General features: G+C 42.6%; 7 protein-coding genes across 7 annotated transcripts; 2 read left to right on the forward strand and 5 right to left on the reverse strand.

Annotated features, from left to right (window-relative positions):
• Positions 1-655: 655 nt before the first annotated feature.
• On the reverse strand, positions 656-3,479 carry EAF02_003814 (uncharacterized protein; the record flags this gene model as incomplete). Its single annotated transcript, XM_038899862.1, has 11 exons — positions 656-788; positions 837-1,160; positions 1,210-1,758; positions 1,813-1,971; positions 2,025-2,104; positions 2,166-2,187; positions 2,248-2,354; positions 2,427-2,823; positions 2,869-2,954; positions 3,010-3,191; positions 3,281-3,479. The coding sequence occupies 11 exons, from the start codon at positions 3,477-3,479 to the stop codon at positions 656-658; spliced, it is 2,238 nt and encodes a 745-aa protein (XP_038760789.1).
• A 2,854-nt stretch (positions 3,480-6,333) lies between these two features.
• Positions 6,334-6,767, reverse strand: EAF02_003815 (uncharacterized protein; the record flags this gene model as incomplete). Its single annotated transcript, XM_038899863.1, has 2 exons — positions 6,334-6,478; positions 6,604-6,767. 2 exons carry the CDS (start codon positions 6,765-6,767, stop codon positions 6,334-6,336), a joined length of 309 nt encoding a protein of 102 aa, XP_038760790.1.
• A 797-nt stretch (positions 6,768-7,564) lies between these two features.
• Positions 7,565-9,386, reverse strand: EAF02_003816 (uncharacterized protein; the record flags this gene model as incomplete). The annotated part of the gene is made up of 3 exons (XM_038899864.1): positions 7,565-7,887; positions 7,944-9,183; positions 9,345-9,386. The coding sequence occupies 3 exons, from the start codon at positions 9,384-9,386 to the stop codon at positions 7,643-7,645; spliced, it is 1,527 nt and encodes a 508-aa protein (XP_038760791.1). The 3' UTR covers positions 7,565-7,642.
• Positions 9,387-9,804: 418 nt separating this feature from the next.
• On the reverse strand, positions 9,805-11,040 carry EAF02_003817 (uncharacterized protein; the record flags this gene model as incomplete). The annotated part of the gene is made up of 3 exons (XM_038899865.1): positions 9,805-10,061; positions 10,114-10,940; positions 10,997-11,040. 3 exons carry the CDS (start codon positions 11,038-11,040, stop codon positions 9,805-9,807), a joined length of 1,128 nt encoding a protein of 375 aa, XP_038760792.1.
• Positions 11,041-12,986: 1,946 nt separating this feature from the next.
• On the forward strand, positions 12,987-14,341 carry EAF02_003818 (uncharacterized protein; the record flags this gene model as incomplete). The annotated part of the gene is made up of 4 exons (XM_038899866.1): positions 12,987-13,142; positions 13,194-13,329; positions 13,384-13,510; positions 13,561-14,341. 4 exons carry the CDS (start codon positions 12,987-12,989, stop codon positions 14,339-14,341), a joined length of 1,200 nt encoding a protein of 399 aa, XP_038760793.1.
• A 1,626-nt stretch (positions 14,342-15,967) lies between these two features.
• Positions 15,968-16,233, forward strand: EAF02_003819 (uncharacterized protein; the record flags this gene model as incomplete). Its single annotated transcript, XM_038899867.1, has 2 exons — positions 15,968-16,003; positions 16,042-16,233. 2 exons carry the CDS (start codon positions 15,968-15,970, stop codon positions 16,231-16,233), a joined length of 228 nt encoding a protein of 75 aa, XP_038760794.1.
• Positions 16,234-16,517: 284 nt separating this feature from the next.
• Positions 16,518-17,729, reverse strand: EAF02_003820 (uncharacterized protein; the record flags this gene model as incomplete). Its single annotated transcript, XM_038899868.1, has 3 exons — positions 17,269-17,729; positions 16,606-17,218; positions 16,518-16,556 (listed from the first exon to the last, which is right to left on the reverse strand). Exons 1-3 carry the CDS (start codon positions 17,328-17,330, stop codon positions 16,518-16,520), a joined length of 714 nt encoding a protein of 237 aa, XP_038760795.1. The 5' UTR covers positions 17,331-17,729.
• Between the last annotated feature and the right edge of the window lie 6,855 nt (positions 17,730-24,584).

Consider the following 24,584-nt stretch of genomic DNA (forward strand, 5'->3'; position numbering starts at 1 on the left):
GTAAGCGGAATTCGGGCAAGCTTTAACTCTCATACAGGAGTAGAATATCTAGACTCTGAAATTATCGCTATAGACATAGAGAAATACAAAGAGGGTGCGTAGATATTGAATTATTAAAGGGTGGATGGAATGCGCCGGTCGTCTGCATATAGATACAAACTAGTAAAGTTCTGAAAAGTTCTGGGTTTGGGTGCTGGTAATTATCACCGCCTTCTACTTCCATTCTACGGCAGAATTGTCGGAATCTTATCTTATCTGCCGGGACTACCAACCGTTGCAAACCGTTGCATCTTGCGATTGTTCATCCGCTATAAGCTTTCTAGACTACAATCCGTGGCTATCAAATACACTCACCATGACTGCTCGCAATCTCCCCGGTAATAGATCACATGCATACGAATCATAATTCCCTATCGTTATCAAATCCCAGGCACTTACCTCATCGAACGCGGCACAAATACATAATTGAAAGGCACACGATAGAAAGCAAGCTTCATTTTACAGCAAGCGAATGCCATGGGAGCTTCGATTTAAGCTACCAATATAGCATATAAGTTGCATGTAAAGCTTTGTAGGTCCATTTGATAACTGCATTGTAGTGACAGATGCGTTCAGTATACATACTGCTCATACCAATAAAACAAAGCTAAACCCATCATCTAGGGCGATTTTGACCCCGATGTTTTGAAGGAGGACCCAGCTGAGGGCCTTGAGCCGATCTTTTCTTGGATTTCTTCGGTTGCGGAGGTGACCCAGGTAATTTGCGAACAATGCCTTTAGGGCCAAGACTGCACTGTTGGTAAGCCATCTAGAAAATGAGGACATCCGAAACTTACACAAATCGAGGCTGCACACCTGCCCGTATACATGCCTCGAAAACGTCTCTTGGAAGAGGAGCTTGGTTATTATCAGCCAGCCAGTTATTACACAATACTAGGAAGATCTCTAGATCGGCATCCCAAAAATCCAATCTGTACCAAGGTTCTTTTCTGTCTGCCAAATAGATGCTAGTTGCATGGGAGAAGCATTCTGCCTGTGCCTCAGAAGCCCTTACTTGCACCTGATCTGTCGGAGCTGGTGAGCTTGGAGGCCACCCATTACTAAGAGTGCGGAGAATTGCATGGTACGGGGTTGGTGGCTTTCCGTTTTTGTCGCGGATTCTGATCTGTTAGCCGTAAAATCTACAGCGCGTAGCTGCGAGTGTCTTACTGAAACAATTCTTTACGCTCGCTAGAATTAAAGAGAAACTCTCTCCATTCTTCGGCACTCAAATCTATCCCGCCATTCCTACGTATGTATTGATGGAGGGTATGTTCTGGCATTCTGAATTTCATCGTATCAATAGCCAATTCTCTCTTCTGGTTGATTAGGTAATTTCTGATCTCATCATAACGTGGACAAGAAGGTATTTCTTCGTCGTCGTCTTCTCTCTCTTCCTCTTCTTCCTCTTCTTCATCATATTCTTCGTTCTCCTCTTCATTTCCCCCTCCTGGAGGATAGGGTGGTAGTAAGTAGCTAGATTCTATATTCCCGTGAGCAATTATTGCATTTCTTATTGCATGGGCGCGCTGCTTATAAGAGTTGCAGAACCAATCTACAATGCTTTGGATTTGATCCTTCGGTCCTGTTCCTACAGTCGTGGTGTCTAAATCTATATTTTCGAAGCCAGCAGCAGGTGGCTCAGGAGGTGAACCATCTGGCTTATTGATGGTTCTTTTCCCGTATAGTTTCGGGATATGTGTACTTCTAGGTCCGAATCTATGATTAAGAATTAGCAAACCCAAAGTCTGTAGTCTTGCAGAAACGACCCACACCGCTTTGTATGTATTCCACCAAAGTTGATTCTGAATATCAATAAAATAAGTCAAAGTTATTGGCCATACATGTGAAACAAAATAGTCTGGGGGCTTTCTAATGAGAATCAAAGGATTCGTTGTTAATGGCTCGGTTACTGATTTGTCAAACTCGCTCCTGCTTCGATTAGCATCATGTCGCAGGGGAAAGGTGCAAAATCCAAGTCCTACAGATAAAATCCCATAGGCGGAATGCCCCGACAAGGCACACTATCTTCCCGCAAGAAATCTTGGGCGATGCCACCGAATACCTTTTAAATGTATCAGCTCACTGTGAAACAAGAATGAAGTTAGAACACGGGGTAGTCTCACAAAGCTTTCCATCGAGAAGCCTCTATCACCAATCAGCAAACGTCGACAGGATTCGGGGAAACTATTCGGAGACAAAACATACAATTCAGAGATTCTTTGATGTTCGAACCATGGTTCCAAATTCTGCCCAACGACATCCTCACCATCTGTTCGTATGCCCCATTTCCGTAGACAATCCCAAAAGGCATGCTATGCTCAAAGTCAGCGCGAGGATGATTCGGTCATGATCTCTATATGTGTGTAAACCTTGACAGAACTTACGCAAAGCTCATGCAGTATGGTGGCCGCAAATCTATATACAACTATCATTCGCTCCGCCTCAGTTATCTTGGCATTAAATAATGGTTCCAAAATTTCAAAAGCCATTGTTATACCTATTCCTCTTTTGGTAACTACATCTAAAGCCCCATTTGTGTCTGCGAACTCGAATTCATCTGGTAATCCGGATCTAGTGTCTGTGTGTCCACTACTCAGATCTAGAACAACGTCATCCCGAAACCTTTCAAGCATTCCTTGGACACGCATACGCTCATCAAATTGAGCACATATCTCAGGGCGTCGTAATTTGAATCGTTGATATCCCTTCTTCCCTCGTAGTTCGGGTGGTAGATCAACTGGGTCTACCTCTTCCATTTCTCCAAAGAATAAAGCGTCAAACCTACAAAGTCAGCATTCAATTACACAGGCAACTAAAACGACTCACCAAGGCCAAGTATAAAGATTTGCCATAAACATCGTTGTTAATTGCAATGATGGTACCATCATATTCCAAACTGTATCATTTTCCCACTACCATCTCGATTTATCAGCATTCATCCCATCATTTTGGATTTCCCCTTCTTACAGCATCCCAGTATCCATCTCGCCCATTCCCAAGCGGGTACCTAGCCAATTGAGCAGGCAACTGCCGTCTCCATTTCGGTCTTTGCAGAATCGGATGAATAGGACAGGTCAATTGTCCAGTTGCTTTCAATTTCGAATACGGGGCAAACGCATCGTGGAGATGGAGTTCCTGCGTTGTGAACTCTAACCATAAAGCAAACTAATGTCAGTCATATTTTCTCGTGGAAATAGAAATGTGGAGAGGTGGCACAAAAGCAAAAAGAGAGACGTACCACCAAATCTTTGAGACTGGTACCATTTCAAATCCTGGTGCGCTTTATGTTTATAATAATTCTCATATGGAGGCGGGGTAATGGGTGTAATACCACTTTTGAGTAAGCCGGGAAGTCGATGTAATGCTTTATGGTCTTCTCCAGTAGGGTGCGTGTGCGATTCTGCGAGGTGAGTATATATTGATGGCTGAGCGGCCATTTTGAGACGTGGATAATCTTTGCAATTTTCGAGCTCCGTGGCTCAATGAGAATGAAAGCTTAGTTTTTTCGTGTGTTTTTGTTTTCTTAGAGCACCGGATTGGTGTTGGATAAATTCCATTGTTAGAGGAAGCGAGGATCTGAGTATCAACTCCTGCCTCTTGTATTCTTTGTTATGCAGCATCTGATATAATAAATCCTTTACCGTTTGATTTTCTTTGTCGAGAGAACTAATGACCATTTGTGCTACGCACTTTATTTGATCTTGCCTTTATACAGTATTTGGATGACTCCTCAAACTCTGCGTTGGGGGTCAAGATTATGTGGTAGTATTTTACATCTTGATGACCACAAGATTTATTGAAATAGAATACATAAAAATTAGAAGATAGATAAAAGTTAAGTCCCTGGACATCCATTACTCATAAACATGTACATCCCATGTACAAGGCACTTCTTATAAGTTTTGTTGCACATCGTGAATCTTCCCCAGAAAATCAGGTGCATTAGCCTGTGTGCATGGAAGTTTTGTTGCATATCTCTAGCTTAATACCAAGACTCTTGTGTGATACTAGCGTCATACTCGAGGTGATTATCTACGGATTTTTGAAAATTCATTTCTTGGAATTGAGTAACGATCCAAGCATGGTCCGAAAATCAGGAAGGTGGTTGTACCAACTCTACGGTTTTCCCAGCGCAAATCGGTTATCTGATGGGTTTCCTTTCGGAGCAGGTTCTTATTATACTGGACTACCTGGGTCTGTGTATGTGAAGAAAAAAGTGAACAGGTGAGAAAACTGAGTGATATCAGCGAGCAATGCCAGAAGGAAAAGAAGGAATGGCTGAGTTCAATTCTGAATCGGTGTTGGAAAAAGGAAAGTATTCATGGTAATTTAACTCTCCAATTTCAATTTCTATATACCACACACTGCTTCGATCTCTATACAAACATGAAATATTGAGATGGGGTGGAGTTAATTTATAAATGACTTACTACTCATTTTCTTCTTGACTAGAAAAGTCGTTGGCATGAATTTTTTAACTTCATCGCAGCATAGCAAAAGAGGGGAAGAAATTATTCGGCAATACGAGATTTTATTCGAGGTAACATCAAATGATCATTACCAAGTCTTATGAGTCCCCCATAATGGCATCATGGAAATTTGAAAATGACACAGTGTTCATAGACAAGTGAAGACGACATATAAGAAAATTAAGCCTTTAAGACGTCTTGATTAGTGAGGTTCACGAATACTAACCAGAGATCATCTGATTCTAGACAATGAAATTCATCATCTACTCCTAAACATAGAATCTAGCCTGGTAGATCACCAACGATCGACTAGTCTCTTCACGCTATCTATCTGGGCAGCTCATGACATTTCCCACATTTTTGAGAATTGTAATAATTTTCCTAGATTCCACTTCCCTGTCCTCATTGTAATTCTATGGTCTCAATTCAATATTTCAATCATCTTCAGTTCAATAATACTCCAAAATTTATCATCCGCAGCATCTTTACAATATAGCCATCACATATTCCCCCATTTACCTCATCAGGAGATTCATACATACGCCATCCGCCAATTTGATAAGACCTTGTGATTCTCGACACAATACCAATCTAACATCATCACTCCCATATCATCTCAACGGGATCTCTGATAACTCAGTTACACCGGAACAACTTTTCGATTTGATCAACCTCGTCAATTCCATCATTCTGCCGTTATCCAACCACAGTATCCTCAAAATGTCAACAGAGTGTGAACTTCTAGCAAAAATATGGTGCTCGCCAACACCTTCAGCACCTCTCGCAAAGGCACTTCACACTGCATGCCTATCATACCTCGAATCGGTCAAACTGCCAACATCCTGCTCAAGCCCTAAGACCCCCAGGACTTTACAAAGCCTACCTGCCGAGATCCAATTAAAGATTATCGGGAACTTAGGATTTATAGGAAAAACTAAACTGCGACAGACGAACCATTTCTACAACAGCATCATTCCAGCTCCTACTCCCACTGACGAAGAACTTCGTGAGTTAATCCTTGCTACCGAATCGGAAAATTATGCAATAAGAAAACAACTATTAGCTTGTAATAACTGTTTACGCTTGCAACATGTATCCAAATTCGGAGACACTCAGAAAATAGGGAAAAGAATCCGCGATGGACCGCAGTGCCATCTTCGTCTCTGCCTGCAGTGTGCAATATGGAAGGGATTGTATCAGCTTGGTAAATTTATCCAAGTAGGCGGAGAGGATGTGTACATTTGTCGATGTAGGAGAGCTACACCAAAGGCAAACCTGCCCTCTAATTGGCTTACTCATAAACGATGTGCGGTTTGTTATTCAAAAATAGAAAAATCACGGCAGAGAGAAGACAGCAAGTGCAAGGATCTATTGATGGAATGTATGGCATGGATGAAATGCTTCACTCCGGACCAGGTACAAGAAGAACAAAGGGCCCTCTACTTTCATTTTGGATCCCGATACGCGGATTTCTAGCTTTCTAGGGCATGTGGACGAGTTGGAGGAAGAAAAATGATCCTACAAAAGGAGCTTTCCTGATAAACTCAATTCTCCAGAATTTGAGGAATAAACTCGCAAATTGGGAAAGCTTCTTTGTACTTTCTTCGCTTGAGAAGAGACATAGAAACATGGAGGAGCTAATGATCACTACGATACTAAAGCCACTGACTTGTCGCAATTTGGGTTTCCCAATGCAGATTTAAGAATATGCACAATATTTCAAAATCGTATTGTCTTTTCCACTAAACTTCGTACGACGCCCAGATCATTCCACCACGACGCGCGTCAAAACAATCACAGCCATAATTTAGCGACCATAGCCTTAAACAACTCTCTTAACCTCTTCTCCAACAACAAGTAAAGGCTTCTCTGAGCTAAAGTTTGGAACATCTCCCATAATAGTTGGGCCTTCGGCGGCTGCACCGGCAGCCCATGCCTCCTTGCTCTCGAACCAAAGAATTGCTTGTCTATTATTCTTTGATTAGCCATCATACCACATGAGCGTCATCCGGTGTCCAGCCATTGTCTTCCTAGATATATATAGATATATATCGGGAAGAAGAACAGCACACAAAACTCGAGAAAAACATACATAGAGTATCCTGCGCTCTCATCCAACTTGGTAACAGTCCAATTCTTCAATCCATGAGAACCCCATTTCTCTTGAACAAGTGGCATATGTGTCTTCATATAGTAGTCTAAATCGAAAGTCGAGGTTTCGGTCTTGGGGTATATGACGGTGACGATTACGGACATTTTGGCCGGTTTATTCGATTGTTTTGAGATATAAATTGAAAGGGTATTGGAGTTATGAGAACAGAGTTTAATCCACGAATTGTCAATTTGTTGTTGTTGTCGTTGGAAGAGTTGAGATTAAGGAAAGAAAAAAAGAAGAGGGGTTGCTGTCAACACGACTAGTTTATAATCAACCCCGCACCTTCTTCCGTGCACGACGATAGCACAAGCTTCCGTACATCCAGAAAGTGTACAACTCCGACACTATATACGCTAAATCGGTGTTAACAAATCAGCAAAATCGATCGTGTCTTCAACTTCCACCCGATGAATAGGTACTCACAGTCTCACACACTACCTACTCGGTGATGTTTGAGGAAGGCTCCTGAGTAACATATTAAATACTCGCTTGTTCACAAGCTCTATCAGATTGATACTTGATACTTGTAGATCAGAAGTATTTACTTTTCCTGAAGAACACGTGTAGAGTTCTCTCCTAATGTTCTATTTACTGGACGAACGAGTACTTTAATCGCGCCTCCGTTGGTCCGATTTCAAGTGGGGTTTGTTTTGTGTCACAATTGATAAACAGATCTTCAGGTTTATGCAGTGTGACGATGGGTGGATTCGCATCTGGTAATCGTGGCAGGATATCTGCACGTGACCATACGGGAGAAGAGGAATGAATGGTGGTATGGGTAGAATGAAATGACGTGAGACAATGCTCAATCAAGAGAGCCTTGTTAGTTTTAGTTGTTAGAGACGGGGAGGTCAAGCATGAGAATTTGAGAATCAAATAGATAATTAGATTTCTAATATGAATACGTAAAATACGACTAGCCGCATTAAAGAATGATTTCACCACCGGAACAAATAATTTCCTTCCCAACTCGGCATCAGCGCCTCCCATCATTCTCACCATGGCGTTCATTTCCATCATCTCGCCCTACATATCCATTCTGCAGGTCAACTGCATCCCAGCCCCTCTGTACCATTCTCTGAGCAAAAGAATTCCTATCTAATCCTCCTGCAAGAGATTTTGAGATTTCATTGTTAGGTAAAGCCTGAGATTGGAATGGTCGTGAATAATGTGATTCATATCCAGAGAGGTGTGTTGGCTTTTGATTACTAGGCTCTGAATCTATAACCTACATCGTTAGTTTATTGAAAGCAGCACAGACAGCAGAAGACACGTACCATTATTCAAACCTAATTTCGATACATTAATAAGGCCCAGATTCCTATAGTCCCTCAAGCTGGCAGACCAGGTCTCATTCACCCCTTCTTCACTGGTGTTCGATGTAGATGGCGCCATTCCTTTGAAAGGATAGCTGGAGAGAGAAATGCGGGGAATTTCTTTCGATGTCTTTTTCCACGGTAGTCGAGTAGATAAGGAAGTTGTAATTGGTTTGCTGTTGTTCTTGTTGGTTCGCTTTCGACGACGACGCAGAAGCCAAGATACGAGCGCAAAGACCAAGATAAAGGCGACTCCACCACTAGCACCCCAGGCGATGAGTCTCGTATCGGTTGTAGTGCCGGGAGGGAGGGCAGTGCTAGTTGTTGGAGATAGGGATGTGGAGCTGGCTGCGTAGAGAGGAGAGGTCATGGAAGAGGAGTCAGGAGATTTTTGAACGGAGGTTGATGTGGTTGTGAATGAAGGTAGTAAATCAGAGGGGTACGTAGTATCTGATGAGATATAAGGTACTGTATACACCGATATTCGGACAGCTGTGAATGTCGATATCGATGTTACAGTCACAATACTGGAAACAGCTGCCATGAATGTGCTTTTATTATTGGCAGCATTACAGTCGGCCAATATTGTACTTGGTGGCGCAATTCCGGTGGAAATTGGGATACTGGATGTGGTGAAATAGAGAACTGAGGACGTTGTAGGCTCAGCGCCAGAGTTTGAATAGTTCGACGAAGACTGGGTCGAGTACCCTGTACTGTTCCAAGGTGTAGTCCTTGACGATTTTGGATATGCTGATGATAGAGATTGATCAGTCGTAGATGCTCCAGGTGGGATCGTCATAGAAATTATAGAGAGTGGAAAAGTTGCCGTTGGAAGGATGCTCGTCTGAAACGTAGTACTCTGTGAGCCAGGAAAGCTCAAAGTATTAGTTACCGACTTAAATGCCGCAGGATATAGATGAGCTCGAGGGCAATTGGTAGCTTTGCTCGAGCATGGATCGATATCACAACACCCTTGAAATGAAGGGGTCTGGCGTGAACATATCCACCAATTTCCAGAAGAGCAATACACGTTCGGCCAATAGGAGCCAAGATTCATTGATCCTTCGTCTCCAGCTTCCCCGTGTCCGAGTCCAGCTGCTCGAAGGTCGCTCGCTGGGCATCCTTTATTGTTGCATGGGTTGCTTGTGCAGCATCCAAAAAAGGTTGGTGTTTGAGCTGTGCAGGTATACCTATAATTTGACTATTCAGTATTGTTATATGAGATGATAGATGAGCACCCCACCACTATCAAAACATTTGGTTAGTGATGGTCTGTAAGATAATTGAATGACATGCACGGGACGAGTAGTCGGAAGAGATTCGAGCAAGTTTGTTCAAAAGCGAAGAGAATATTATACTCACAAGACCTCCTAGAGGACAAGTACCCATAGTATTGTTTGTCATATTGCCTGAGTATAAGTGGAAGCCGAGTATGATAGGTTATTCTGATGAACTATATGGTATTCAGAATTTCAAGATATATTAAGAAAATACTAGAAAATCTTTGAGCTTAAGAGTACTGGGGGTTCCGGTAAACCTTTTGTAAAACGAGATTGAGAAAGAAATGGAAATTGGACTGAATAGGAATTCTTTGCTAAATTTGTGAATCAACAAAACAAATCACGAGAGACTGATTCACCTCTCTCGAATATAAATTCGTGCGGATATTGAGCAGTATTCTTTGAACATCCCATTATTCATTATATTCAGTACTATGTGAATAACGATGACGGTAAAATTTGTGAGGCAGATCTGAAGAAACATATGTGAAAATGAAAAGCACTCCACTTCTCAACATCACTCGAATGTGGTCCTATATATCTCAATTTCTGGAAGACCCCGACTTCAAACCTTCCGGTAATGATGATCGGAAAGGATCCTCAGATGTATCTGGCAGTTCTACTGTCCCTGGTCGAGAAAAAAGTGATCTTTGTTGAAGAGGTGGGGATTCGACTTCATGTAAAATGGAAGAGTCGATCTCATGGTAATTAGAAAAGTCTGGAGATTGAGGCGCCGATTGATATGGTGGAGCAGGACTAAGAGGCGGAGACGATAGTATCTCTGATACTGGACGATAATCTGCCAAATCATTAATGAGACATTCTGCTGTTCTTGAAGCAGTTGTAATTACCTTTCTGCGACGCTTTAGCGTCTGAAGGGCTATCTTCATATACGAAAGGTGATGAAGTTACTTTAACCACGGACATATCTTGAGGTGGCGGTTGATAATATGGCTCGACTGCGCCTGCCAATGGAGATCTCTTTTTCCGTCGTTGGACACAAAAGATAACTAAGAGAACAAGTATGATAACAACCACTCCCCCTAAAGCACTCCCTATAATTGCAGTAATTGGTAATTTTGAGTTTGAGTTGTGCCCAGTTGAATTTACTGTCGCACTCGCTGTAGCCGATTCTTGAGATGACGGAGCTTGAGTCGAAGTAGAGTAAGCAGCAGAATTTGTTACAGAAGATAAGGTAGTCGAAGGTAAAGAAATTGAACGAGATGCAGAAATCGAAGATAGTGCCGAAGATGATGAAGTCGAGGACGATAAAGTCAAAAGTGTCGAAATAGGCAATGATGAAGTGCGGACAGATGAAGACTTGGAGGAAATAACAGAGGCAAATGTAGCTGGAACGCTATTGAATGCTGCAGCGTAGAGCCTCCATGATGGACAACCATTCTCATGACATGGATCAAATTTCTCGGTCGAACCAGGTTCATGGCTATCATCACAGCAACCTTGAAATGACGGAGTCTGTCTGGAGCAAGTATACCAGACTCCTCCGCTGGGGCAACCCGCATTTGGCCAGTACGATCCATCGTTGCTAGAAGCATCCGGACCACCCGCTGTTCCCATTCCTGCAGCTAAGAGGTCTTCTTCAGGACAACCAATTCCATTACATGGATTACTGGCGCAACACCCGAAAAAGGTTGGCGACTGATCTAGACATGTCCACCTAAAAAATTAAATCTATCAGCGATATTCTGGGCCTCGCTACACGATGAGACTTACCAATCCCCGCCGAGGGGGCATGATCCCATAGGAGTCATAGACATCTTTTTTTTTTTTTTTGCTTAGTTGATGAAATTATGATCAGGAAAAATTTAGCAGAAACTTCTCATTAGATAAGTGCTAAGCAGGAGAGTCGACTGAAATTCCACGTATCAGAGATGATGGAGAGGATATAAATACAGGTAGCTTAGAACGAAATATATGGGGAGCCTTGTCTCTCAAGTCTGATGTGGAGGGTATCAGGATTAGTGGCTTGCATTAAAACGAACAGTAACGGGACCGGGACCAGGAAGTTGGCCTAGCATTGATTTGTGAAGAGAATATTCCATCTGTGGGTAGTACACAGAGCTCTAAGTGTGAGTAAGTGTGGTGTGTTGTACAACAAACGGCAACTTCAACTGCCATTACCCGTTACGATGTTTGCATCTTACATTTACTGACAAAACTCGCCACATGAAGTCCTAAAGAAGAAACCTGCAGACAATACAACGAGCTCATCCATCTCAGACGAATGAAATGAGTCTTAATTTACCAGTGTTTAAGAACAGTGATATCGGAGGTGATGTCACAGATTCATGATGGATGGTTTGTATTATCCCGCAAACATACAGGCGTTGAACAGAAATATCAACCTCTTGTTGCCCCATAAACGTCGACAGCTTGATTGATATCATCATAATGCGAAATCGACATGTAAACACTGCCACTTGACAAAACTCCTTGGTTAATGATGACTAGAAGACTGCAAACCAATTTCTGCGGCTCAATTTTTGTTGTCGATCTTTCATGCAAGGCCTAACGGATTGATACTTCAATTCCTGCTTGAGCTCCTGCTTCGAGCTTTTCCGGTCAAATACGGGAATTGAGTCTGCCTTGCACTGCAAGGTAATACTCTGACCGGTTCATTTGAAGTGGGGTGGGTGATTTTTTCGGCAAGCCCGATTGACACAACCTGACAGTAACATCTAGCCTGATCGGACTTGATTTGGACTGTAACATAAACGCGACATGAACATGAGGGGTGCGATTGGATTTGGATCCAATGATTGCACGCAAATTCTGGCTGATGTCGATCCTCTCTTCGAACTGCAAACTACGGATACAAATTGACCTGCGGAAGATAACCTCCAATCTCCTGCCCCACTTTCAATTCTCTCAGCCTTCTCTCTCTCGCAGACAGGTATATTGACACCGTTGAGCGATCCTGCCAATAAGTCGAGACAAAGCCTGCAAAATCATGAACAGTACATCATCGATGCAGCTAAAACTTGAGCGCAGATTTTTGAAAGGCTCCATGTTGTACCAAATGAAGAAAGTGACTGCACTGGAATTGGTTTTGTGAAGTTTACACGTGCCGTTGAACACACTAGTACTAATTTGGTTTTAGCGCAAAATACCATCATAGTCCACGAAACGTGACACTCTCGTTTTACAATCTAGTGATTTCAGACATCTGCTCGAGGAGTCACGAAAAAAGAAGTACTGGATATTCTGGGGAAATAGACTTCTGAATGAATAAATGAATAGTGGATACCAGCGAAAGATTTTTGTTGCTCATTCTACGGTTCACCACGAGCAACATTATATCGTGAATGACCCGCTTCGTGACGCGTCAAACACATCTTTTCAGGCGAAGATTCAGGTTCTTGTTCAAAGCACTGGAATAATCACCAGCATTAGCCAGTCAAGATCAAGCAACTCAATTTTGATCTGGTTATTTGTAAATGCGAGGCTCCGGCGGACAATGGACGCTCCGCGGAGGCGGGCGCGGGCACGGCGCTGTCACGTGCGCGGATATAACAAATGTATATATCCCTCTCTACGGTACTTAGCCCAGGTTCCCTAAAAAATCAATTCTATCTTTACTTTAAACCTGCCAAGTTCTCCGATTCCTACGATTACAACTATTTCTCAAAACGCCCATTTCTCGATCTCCTATCCCGTGCCATCAAGGACAGCCACTCCCATTGAACAAACCTTCGCACTCATCATGGGCGTCTCAGAGCTTATCGATTCTATCAATCTTGTTACTAGTAAATCTAGTGAGTTGAAAGATGAAGATCAAGGAAAGCTTCTTAGTGCGTGTGGAAAACTACAATCAAGCCTAGAGGGCCCTCGGGATAAGTTGATGAAGATGATATTCTCAGTGAGTATCAATCCTTTTCACATATCCAAATGCTTTCTGACGAAATCCCAGTCACTTCAACCAGTAGCACTTAGCCTCGCAGTGGATATGGAAATTTTCGATACGGCAGCTGCTTTGTCCGCGGCTGGGAAAGAAATTCGAGCCGAAGATCTTGCTTTGCCAAAAGATGCCGATACGTTGCTTATTGGTAAGTCTCAACTTGAAGAAATTAAGGATTGTAAGGAACTGACCACTCATTAAGTCAGGGTCATGAGACTTTTGGTAGGAATGGGTTACTTCACTGAAATAGCCAAAGAAACCTACAAACCCACGCCACTAGCAAGCGCTCTGGTCACATCATCTCCATATGGCCAAGCAGTGATTCACTTGTATGTCACAACTAGTTCAAATTCTCTCTTCCATATCTAACAATCTCTAGCACAACCCAAAATGAAGTTGTAGCTGCTCTCCCAACATACTTTGCTAAAAAAGGCTATCAGAGCCCCAACGATGCATACGATGGCCCATTCCAGTTTTCTCGACAAACAGACCTCCATTGTTTTGATTGGATGGCTACTAAACCACGCATTCAACATGCTTTCAATACCGTGATGACCATTCCCCGCACTATTGGTCGCACAGCATGGTATGAGTATTTTCCTGTTGCGGAAAAGCTCAAGGCAAAAACGCCTACAGATCCACTTATAGTTGATATTGGAGGAGGCATTGGACATGATTTAGTTCGTTTCAAGGAAGCACATCCAAAACTTCAAGGGAAACTTATTGTAGAGGATATCCCGGTAGTGATTTCTGGTATCGCACCAAACTCTCTTCCTGACGGCATTGAAGCTCAACCATATGACTTCTTCAAACCACAACCTATCCACAATGCAAAGGCTTATTATCTCGCCAATGTCTTGCATGATTGGCCTGACAAGCAAGCCTCTGTTATCCTCGAACAGGTTAAGGATGCGATGGGTAAAGACAGTGTGTTATTAATCAATGAGAATTTGATGCAAGAAAAGAATGCATCATTCGAGAGTGCCTGTACAGACTGGATGATGATGGGGGGTTTTTCAGCATTAGAAAGGACAGAGAGGCAATTCAAGGAGCTGATTGAGAGTGTGGGGTTGGTTTTGGTGAAGGTTTGGGGGGCACCAGGTGTAGAAAGTGGACCTTGGGAGGGAAGAAGACTATTGGAAGTGGCCAAGAATGATTGAAATGACTGGTAATCTAGTACCATTTGTTCATTAGATAAGCTATCGAGGCTATCAAACTTTCTGTGTATCATGTCAGATACAAGATAACGCAACTCAGTGTAACGGTAAAAAACAATTAAGTAATCATAGATCGGAATCGAGATTACCGAATACCTTTCCTTGGTAGTGAGCTATAGTTCGTGAAGCTAGCTGATAATATCGATCAATCAAGAAATTGAAAGGGTCTAATTCATTAAGGGTAACATCTCAAGAAGAACAGGTGGGGTTCAATGTAATCAACCCAGGGGTGCCTAAGCGAGCTCTCTCAGATGACACTTTTTCGGGTAAATCGGGTTTGTTTAACATTTCTCACTCAATCAATCACCGTCCCCTTCAACTTCCGCGGGTTACTGCACCCTCATTTCGACTTGACAGCCCTCAATTATTTTGTTGAAGATTTTGTTGAAGATTTTATCGAAATTGTTGGGATGAGGTTGATTCGTGCCGTAGGGCTGCATACAAGGTTGACACTACGTCATCTGTTGAATCTCGATCCGATAACCTAAATTAAGATTGGAGATAACCCAGCCTTATACCAGGATACATCATACTCGTACGTGGAATAGATGGGCCAGAGATTGGTGAGTTGGTATGGAAACTCTTGAAAATTCATCAAGTGTTTTACGAACTTACTACAGAACAGATTCGATATGACGGCAACGTTGATGTTTGTTCGTTGGCTATACCGGTTATGTCGAGTCAAAAAGACGGAGAACGACATTTTTCCAACTGAAGGAGAATTGTTTTGAATCACCAAGCCGTGGAGTTGCACCTTGTATCACCTTCGCACTAGGTACTTTTTCAGCTTTGGTAAAGAAATATATAATTTTGGGGGTTAATCGCTAATACAGATAGGCTATAAAAAGAGAAATGTATATCATGAGTCGCAAAAAGAAAGAACCAGCCGAATCCGAAGAAAATTCTCGAAAACTTCTCCAACCAAGATGTCTCCTCATTTTCCTCCACCTTGCAAATCTATTTTGGAAATGAATTTTTTTTCTTAACGCACAAGCCCGACCTGAGTTAAATCTATCTGTAAGGGAATTACAGTTGAGAATGGCGCCTTATACATAACCTCTCGATGGAGGTATTTTTTTGGCAGAAACTTTTGTCCCGAGCATCCATTACTCGTACGAAAATCGAAGAAATCTGGCAATACATCGCACGCAATAAGGGCTGAGCAAAAGAAGCCGACACGACTCATGGTCAAAAACGATGAGATGCCCCTGTCGCATAGCAGTCAAGTTCCCTCAAAACAATTTTTTTCCCTTAGAGTATCTGTTTTACATTCGAGAGATAACGCTTGTTGTCTCGAGTGTTTTGAAACTATCCATGCTATACAAAAGACACAATCTTTGCTGTCGAAAAGTAAAACCAGACTGGACCAGGGGACTTGCGATTTGCGCGTGATTATGAGCAGGTGAACTCCTTTCTCTTTCTGGATCCCTCAAATATTCGGTCCAGCTATCCTGATGTGCAAGCACGTTTTGCTATAACAAGGCTATCGTTTGATCTTCGAGGTGGGTGAATCAAATCATATTCTCAGGCGAGTCAGGGAGTCTGTGTCTTTAAATGGTCCAGGAATGAATGGTTACCGTGGCGCCACATCCTAGCAGGCATGTCGTATTCCGACGCTATTCGAAATATATCAAGACTGACAGTTAGATATTGAGAGGCTAAAAAGAAAATATGTTTTTCGTGTAATAGGGTTTTATGCAGTGCAATCAAAGCTTGTCACTTTTTTTGGTGGATTTTCGAGTCGCTTCAGAAATGATACACGCCTGGCAGACGCTGCTAATTTGTTCGACCTAAGCAATAGTGTTCTCATTTTCCGATACGGTACCGGCTTTTGATGGTGCTTGTTCTGAGTACCTAGGAGAAATCGAACGGTAGTACGGCCATCGAGGAAGATAACATTCGAGATAGAGAGGTTGGGACTGATGTAACTCGTCATCGGTATTTAAAGGTTTCCGACAAAGCCCCTCCGATTGGTCGGCTTTATCATCGCTTCGCGATTCTTGCACGACCAGTCGCCATCCATTAACTCTGAGTCTCTGTTAGATAATAACAAGAGTAAGGCATACTGTGCACTTACGTTTCATCAATAACGAGTATTCAGTTGCTGATATATCTTGGTCTAGACATTATAGTTATATCCTTCCATTCGATCGGTAGGCTGGTGAGCAGTTAGTCGTCCGCAGAAATCTGATGAGAAGGAAGCATACCGTCACCTCATCATGGTCATTCTCATACACCCATCTTTCCAGCTGGTATTGAGTTGTCGCCGGAAGGGTATCGAGAGTGGTAGCAGTAGGGCGGCTATAAACTTCCGTGACTGGGGAATCATAGGGACTCTGGTAAGCAATCGCCGCAGTCGAAGCATTATATGATGATGATGTAGAGAGTGCAATGGTCTGAGGGGTAGTGACAGGAGCTTCCCATGACCATTGTGGTAAAGTGTGCCTGGTGAATCGGGTGTCGAAGTGAGTGGGATTAGGGACATGAGCACCTATATGACGGAATTCGATAAGATCGTTATTAAAATCACTCGCAGATAACGGACCGTCGACTGGTCCCTGAAGTACTTGCGCTGGTGCTTCGAGATGAAGATTGGCCTCATTAGAACCCCATTCATGAGGACTGGAGGCGACTTCAACCTCGATGCTTCTGTCGGCAACCATCATGGAATCAGCGCCGAATTCTTGAACCCCTTCATCGATCTGCTCGTGAGATATGAGTCTTGCTTCAGAATGCGTGATAGTATTAACATCTTGTCCCTGGTCATCGTTGCTGCCCAGATGCGCGGTGGGTTCATGAGAGGTTCTCTCACTACCAGACCTGGAGAGTGTCAGTAACACTTCACGCATGAGCTCGAATTAAAGCAATACTCTTTTGTCCTCTGCTTCGGCTTGCTAGCAGTTTGTCTTTGATTTCTTGAATGCTTGACCATGATGGATGTTTGTTGTAAGGGTTGATGATTATAGTTAAGTACGTATATATAGTGGTAGGGATCGTTTGCTAAAGAATATTGATGCTAAAATGCAGAAAAGTGTTGAAAGTGTATGTGGTATGTCTGCTAATAGTGACCAGATATGTACGGGAGCAAAGATGAAATATAGTATGCTCTGTGATAAAAATGGGATAAAGATGGGATAGAAAATTATCTCGATCCGGAGGAAGCAGATAGCGAAGTGTGTGCTATTGAAAGTAATGAGGATAGAAATATATATGACTACTCGACTCTGAAAGAGCAAAGAAGATTGCGTTGTGACCGAGAGTGATATGTGAAGAGCGGAGAGTGATATATATCCAGCATTTTAGGCATCTAATGTGGTTTGCAAACCACTTGCAACCCATTGTGTTCGGCGTGAAGTGCAACCAATTTTCAAAGTTTGAGTAAGTTATCTCGTCATGCCGCCTTACACCTCGAATATCTAAGGGACTCAACTGCAAGCCACGGCAACTAACCAGGTGAATGTAAACATTATTTCTCTCACTACCTAGTTTCAAACGCCACAATAGAAGGGTGGCAGGGCGTAGAGAAATAGTTATCACCTCTACACCGCATTTACATGGTCAACCAGTGATGGGAAATTTCGTAACGGCATCTACCTGACTGACGACCAGAACCTAGATCGGCTTCGAAAAGACTACCATTCCTCTACACGCGATTATATTTCCTAGTATTTCCTCGATTTTGCTTAAGTTAAAGGAATGTATTACCATCGTATTTAGTAGATCAATTGAGACGATAGAAATATACTGGATCCCGATCTTCATATGATTGCGAGTTTGAGAATATCAATGTATGTATGTAAAAGATGGGTTTGGATTGGTTTGTTTCGAGCCTTCTTGCTTCGATAATCACGCAACTAGCTATCAAGCATTTTTTTTTCAGTGCATGTGTAACAAAATACAGCCCATCTTCTACTGTAATTACAACCCTGTGAATCTTCGCTTTTCTTGGTCTTGGTTAATTTTCAGTATCTCACTAGCTTTCAATTATCACATCAATCATCCATCTTCCCGAGTCTGTCTACCGATATTCATTATATTCTTTTCCTAGGCCTTTTCACAAGGCATTTTAATCCCTGAGGTGGATAAATGGGGGATTCTGCTATTTTCACAAACATCTAACAATGATGAAATGAAATGTACGAATAATCTTGGTCATCGGATGCGTTGTCAATTCCAGCCTTCTTCTCTAGAGATAGATTAATTTTGTTTCATAAAACAAGCGCTAGCGGCGGTAATTATTCACAGAAACTGGGTTTAGTTTGCGAACAATCCCTACCTGAAGGTCCGGCACAGCAGTACAAATGCTTAAAATCCTCCTTGGTTGCTAGTGATGAGTCTTCTTTGAGCTGCATCGCTGCGCCGCACCCTGGTTCGTTAGATCCTTGGTCCTGTAAATCTGACCCAAAGCGAACAAAGGGAATAAAATCAAAGAGCCGTGAGAATTGTGATGATTTTTATATACTACAGTATCATCTTTCGGCAAACACTGGCAAGCTTATTGTTCGATGCATCATTAGTGATTAGCACCCCACCAAAATTCCAATCTTGAAGTTGTTTTTTTAATCTCGTTCCTGATTTTCCCTAATAGAGTATGGAGGGCAGCGCTGATCGACCGAGAAAAATTTAGATTAATGCGTCAAAGAATGTTTCTCTTAGATCCAAAAGAATCAGATAACTAGTACCGGTACCTTGCTTTGGCTCACATCATCAATTGAATTTTGTGTGAAATTTCCAGTTACTACGCGTGGTTCATCCCGTTAGTGTAGTGATACAACATTCCTAACGCTCATTAATGCAAGCGGCAGGTTTACCACAAACATTATCTGGTGGAGTGTTCAACCACAATGAAAATTTGCTACTTTCGACAGTATAAGATTATGGTCCAAAACAGAAAATCGACAATCCAATCAGGTTTCGCAGATTATACACATTAATTGGGCGAAGATAGTGTATGCGCTGGCTCCAATGCGCAAGTATGAAACCGTAAGCAATTACAAACACAGGCGAGCACTAGTAAGAATGACCAGATTGAGAGAGTTGGCTATGTTCTCTAAATTACGAGTATTGTTTATACATTGATCTATGCTGCGGTATCGATGCGGTGACCAGAGGAGAACCAAGGATCTGTACAATTCTTGGTCTGATGAAATGTTATCCTGATGGCTCTTTTCTACATGGTCCCAAAAATTCGGTTTCTGGTTTTGGAAAGGCAAACTTTGCGCTCCGGACATTATACCCAGGCTCATAGGAAGTTTTCTGATACTTGCACAAAATACTCTAGGAACAAGTTATCTTGTTTCTTTCTTTAGGGCAATTCCACCAAGACATAACAATACGTAACTGGGATCTAATCAAAGCGAAATTTTACATCAACGAGGAATATTAAGGAAAAGTGAGCATGCGACTATGTTGATCACGAACTCAATGGTTCCTTGCCTTTTGGACATCGGGGTTTAATCATCCCTATCCATGCGTCTTGCTTTCACCATTTTCATAATGAATTTGTAGGATAATGAGCAGCGCCAGAAAAAAAGAATAATAGATCGAAGTGCACAAGGCTCAATCAGATTTCACAGCCCTGTAGAGTACCTATTGTCGCCCTGAAATAGGCCGGTCGGGGCTTTGCTGGTCCCTGTACTACTAGTCTCTCAGTAAGCTATACTGTATCATTCCGGTTGGTTCCCTGATGTCTGACAGGAACGCTTCGTTACTTGTTTCTAGGCAACCCGCCAAATTTCTACACAACGATAACAATTCTGGAGATTATTTCATCAAGCGGAGAAGTAGATGCGTTATTGCTTTGAATGCAGACGCCCTGTTGAGCTAGCACATATTCACGACTAACTGAGTATGATTGACGCCCGGAGGTCTGTTCTGTGATACAATAGGCTCGAACAGAAGAAAAAATGCAATGAAAGGGTGTGGCCAAATGTCCATCGAGTCTGAAGCGTTGTGTGATGTGTGCTACATGATAGTATCTAATTCAGATGCAGTCAGGAACAGAGACATCCATGTTGCGCATTTAACAAGTACTAATACAAGTCGGAACATATTCTTACAAAAATCCCGATCAACAAAAAACGATCTGCGGAAAGCATGAACGCCGCGAGAGTATCACAAGATCGATTGAGATTAGAGTGTGTTAACTTTCACCGCGTAGGTCCTGCAATCTCCAGACACGTCAAGAGCGGTTGCTGATTTGATGACACCCGGGAGGAACTTCCATCCCCGCAGCTGTGAGACCATTCAAGATCTTTCGGTTGGTGGGCCTGTTGTTTAACAGTACCGTATACGCCGTGTTCAAGATTGCCGAGTACTACATTGGCTTGCGCCCCAGCATGATTGCACGCCTTTGAGTTGGAAGATTTTAGGTCGATCAAAAAGCTCACGGCCTACTTGGCCAATTCAAACATGTGTCGATCCCTGCGACCTCTTTCTTGATTATGTACGATTCCGTCTCGGCGTCTCGGCATAATCGGCTCGGGATACCTCGAAGAATGTGTAGGATCTTTCACGCGACTTCGCGAGGCAATTTTCACAAAACAGGGCGTCAACCATATTATCTTGAACTCGAAACACGAAATTTAAAAGGGGCGCTTGGTAAAAATTTAGTGCCGCGCACGTCTTCGAAGCTGGCCATTGCACTTTGGCAGCTACTCGTGCGATTTGCTAACATAAAGGGCTCGCGTGTTCATGTGACTACAACGTAGCGCCAATGAACGTCCGTCTCGTGGATTCCAGTAGAAGAAGCAGACCGACTTTCCCTCCTCCCACACTTTTGATTTCTTAACATTGAAATCCGTGTCTCTATTGAATTTCTATTTTCATCTCAAACGGGGGAGATTGTTTAAGTCACAATATATTCTTTTCTTGGCATCAAACTATCTCATAATGATAATCACAACCTCAATTGCGCACCCTGGTCAGCAAATATGTTGACTTCACGTTTACAACGCTTGTTCCTGTTTGATTTTCTGAGTTGTAGTCTCCCAATTTACGATGGGCTTGCACATAGTGTCTCCTATAGGATTTCATAATTTTGCACGAGTGTGACTTCAGAGGGGCCTTTTGCCCCAATATAGGATCACAATTTCACAATCTGCGCGCATGGTAACCTGCTTGATACTTGTATTTGAGTTCATATCAGCAGCAATGCTTTGCATATTTCTTCAGGTCTTGCCTCATCTAGTCTCGAGCATGAAGATAATCATGAACAACTAGATGAGATACGGTATAAGTAAGCTTCGTGAGGGCAGAAGTCTCGCAACTGTGACACCTGCTTCAAAAAGAGAATTCAGTTTAGTGCTGCTAGTGGTTATTTTATAAATGAAGTTCAGCGAGTCAGTGCCTCAATATGTTCCATCGTAGTGCAGGACGAACGTATGTTAGACTCGCACCGACTAGACTAGCAAGTAAGATTTCATAACCTTGCCATTTCGTTGCACGATGAATACTTCATGAAAATCAATTTGAGTTGCTCTGATGAGCCTCAGCGGATGCAAATCTGGTGACACAAAAAGCGGTATATGGGTTGAAATCACTCTAGGATGCCAGAAGAAGAGGAGGCTATTCTGTCCGACGCATGAGGCATAATTGCTCATTTCTTTTCGAGGGCGTTTGCGTAGAGACGACAGAGTCTTCCCGTCCCATTGAATGATGCGACAGCTATCCAGAAGATCACAAACCGCATTTGCCTCCTAGCAAAGAATCTGCACTCAACCGGTGACTATCGAACACGTTGACAGATTTTAAATCATATCGAGCAAGGATAGAGAGATAGCGTCCCAAGTCCTCGGGTCTATGGCTATACAAGAAGACAAGGCTTTGAAGAAGAAATCTCCAACGGGATGGTGACAGAAGTAGCGGTAAGAGATCTTGCTTTTTTATATTGTTCCATGCGTGATCTCACTATTTGCTGCATGTCAGATTGCTTGCGCATGTGATTGATCGACATACCGTGTTTGAAACGATTTTCATGAGGTGCTTAAAGAAGAGCTAGATTTAATCAAAAGGCATGATGCTTATCTAGGCTAATTTGCCACAAACGTATGGTACCTACCTAGTGTGATAAGTAGAGAAAAGGGCGAAATTGGGCTTGACCGCCTTCAGAAACTCTTTTCACGCGACACAATTTGAGAATTTACATATATTGCAGGGTGATGATTCGAGAAATTATCTGTTATGAGTGTGCGTTGCTTCTCATGGTGATTGGTTAGATAACTGTTACAATGCAGTCAGCTTCCAAGGTTATCGAGTCAAGAACTTCGCCACACTGTAAACGTCGCTTCGGAGATTACCTTGAGGGGAATGATCTACAATCATTTCATCACACCAGCAAGTGAACGCAGAATCGACAGTTGGTCATAGATTTTTTGATATGATTGATTGTTGCAACCCATCCATCCTTGCCAAGCCTTGTAAGGCATAGCAGCCGGTATATTTTCAACATTAAAACAACGTCGCAAAAGAAAGTTGAAGAAACGGTGAAGATGCAGTATTCTGAAATGGGCAATACCCATGCGAACGATTTGCACCCGAAGCACTTCTATGATCAATTTTGTCTCAATTAAGACGTATCAATGCAACGTACTCCATCAACCTGTTTCTTGGGTACCTGGGATGGGAAACATTATTGTTGGTGGCTACTAGGATTGATCTGCATTGTGACGTCTTTCTAGCATTTGAACCTCAGTTATCATAGAGGTCAATACAACGCATCTCCCCTTTATTTCGGATAATCTCTCACCGTCTGACACAGCCTCTATCACTCCACTTGAAGCTCATGAAATAGCTTCAGCCTCATGAGTTTGCCGATATCCGGATGTTTGTATCCAATCATTTATTCATTTCGCTCTTCGGTTGCTATCATGAAGTTGGGGATTACCTGGAAACTCCGAACCAGCTAGTGTCATGTCTCAAAGATATAGGTCAACGATGCTAGAGAAGAGAGCTCAAGTGCATGCAGGCAAGCGCCCGGACTTCAATATCGAACTTCGCATCCTACTCAGATGCTGCTGCATTCAAACTGATGATGCATATCCACATTGATTTGGAGCTTGTCTTGCATGATGCGAGCCAAGGTACTTTGCATTTAATAATTATCATTTCAATCTACCCACAGAATATTTCATTATGATTCTATATGTAACACATATACGATTCAAGGGACTGACAGACACGATAAGCGCATGGATCGCATGCAACGAGAGCCATTCCAAACATTTCCGTATTTTCTAGGTCTTGATTGAACATTTCGTCGCCATCCCTATCTAGAATATACAGGGTAACATGGTCGGCCTCGCCGGACCCATTCTGGATTACTCACAAAGATAAGGACAATTCTGTGTTCTCGGTTCAATCAGACCTTTTCAATGTCTTTGGGATACCGTGTTGGGACAGCCTCACTGGACAGCTAGAATGACAACAAAGAACAAGGTAGCTTGGTTGCCGCGGTAAGCCAATGCGCGGGTGGTTTGCGGTAGGAAGAGGAAAAGTGAGAAGGGGAAGGGGAAGAAAAAGTGACGAGAGAGGTTTTGTGAGTTGATGAGCTCTTCAAATTTTGTTTTATACACCCCCAAGTGTGAGATTTCCAAGTATGTCCTCTCAAATATATCTTCTCAAATATGTTCTCTCAACACACTCCAATCTACCAGCTCACACACGTATTCCAATTACCCATCAACCAGCACATGCACATCCAAAATTACTATCTTATCTCCATCTTTTCTCCTTCCCTTCTTCCTACAGTCAAACACAAACTCAGCCCCAAAATGATACAAAATACTTCATTCCAACTATCCCCATCCCTCAAGCATCTACCACATTATGCATACCTACTTGGCTTCCAAGTCTCAAGGTCTCAAACCTCAAGTTCATCTCCCATTCATATTCCCCCTTCATATCTCTCATCTCCCATCTCACAATCTACATCTCAAAATTCACATCTATATCACGACGATCCATCGAGCAATCACAAATACATCTCCCATCCCTCTCCTCTCCTATCTCCAAACTTCGTCCAAGACAAAATCCACTTAAGGATACCCAAAAACACTCAAACGACTTCCCATAGGTATATACAACAAGCACTCCCTCACCCCAAGTTTTCTCCTCCCTTCCTCACATCCCTTCCTCACATCCCTTCCCATTCCCTCGATCCTATCTCCCCTCCCCTCACTCCACTCTC

This window comes from Botrytis sinoallii (assembly GCF_014898435.1).
Source record: "Botrytis sinoallii strain Bc 23 chromosome Unknown BSIN_005, whole genome shotgun sequence".
NCBI classification, from domain to species: Eukaryota; Fungi; Ascomycota; class Leotiomycetes; order Helotiales; family Sclerotiniaceae; genus Botrytis; species Botrytis sinoallii.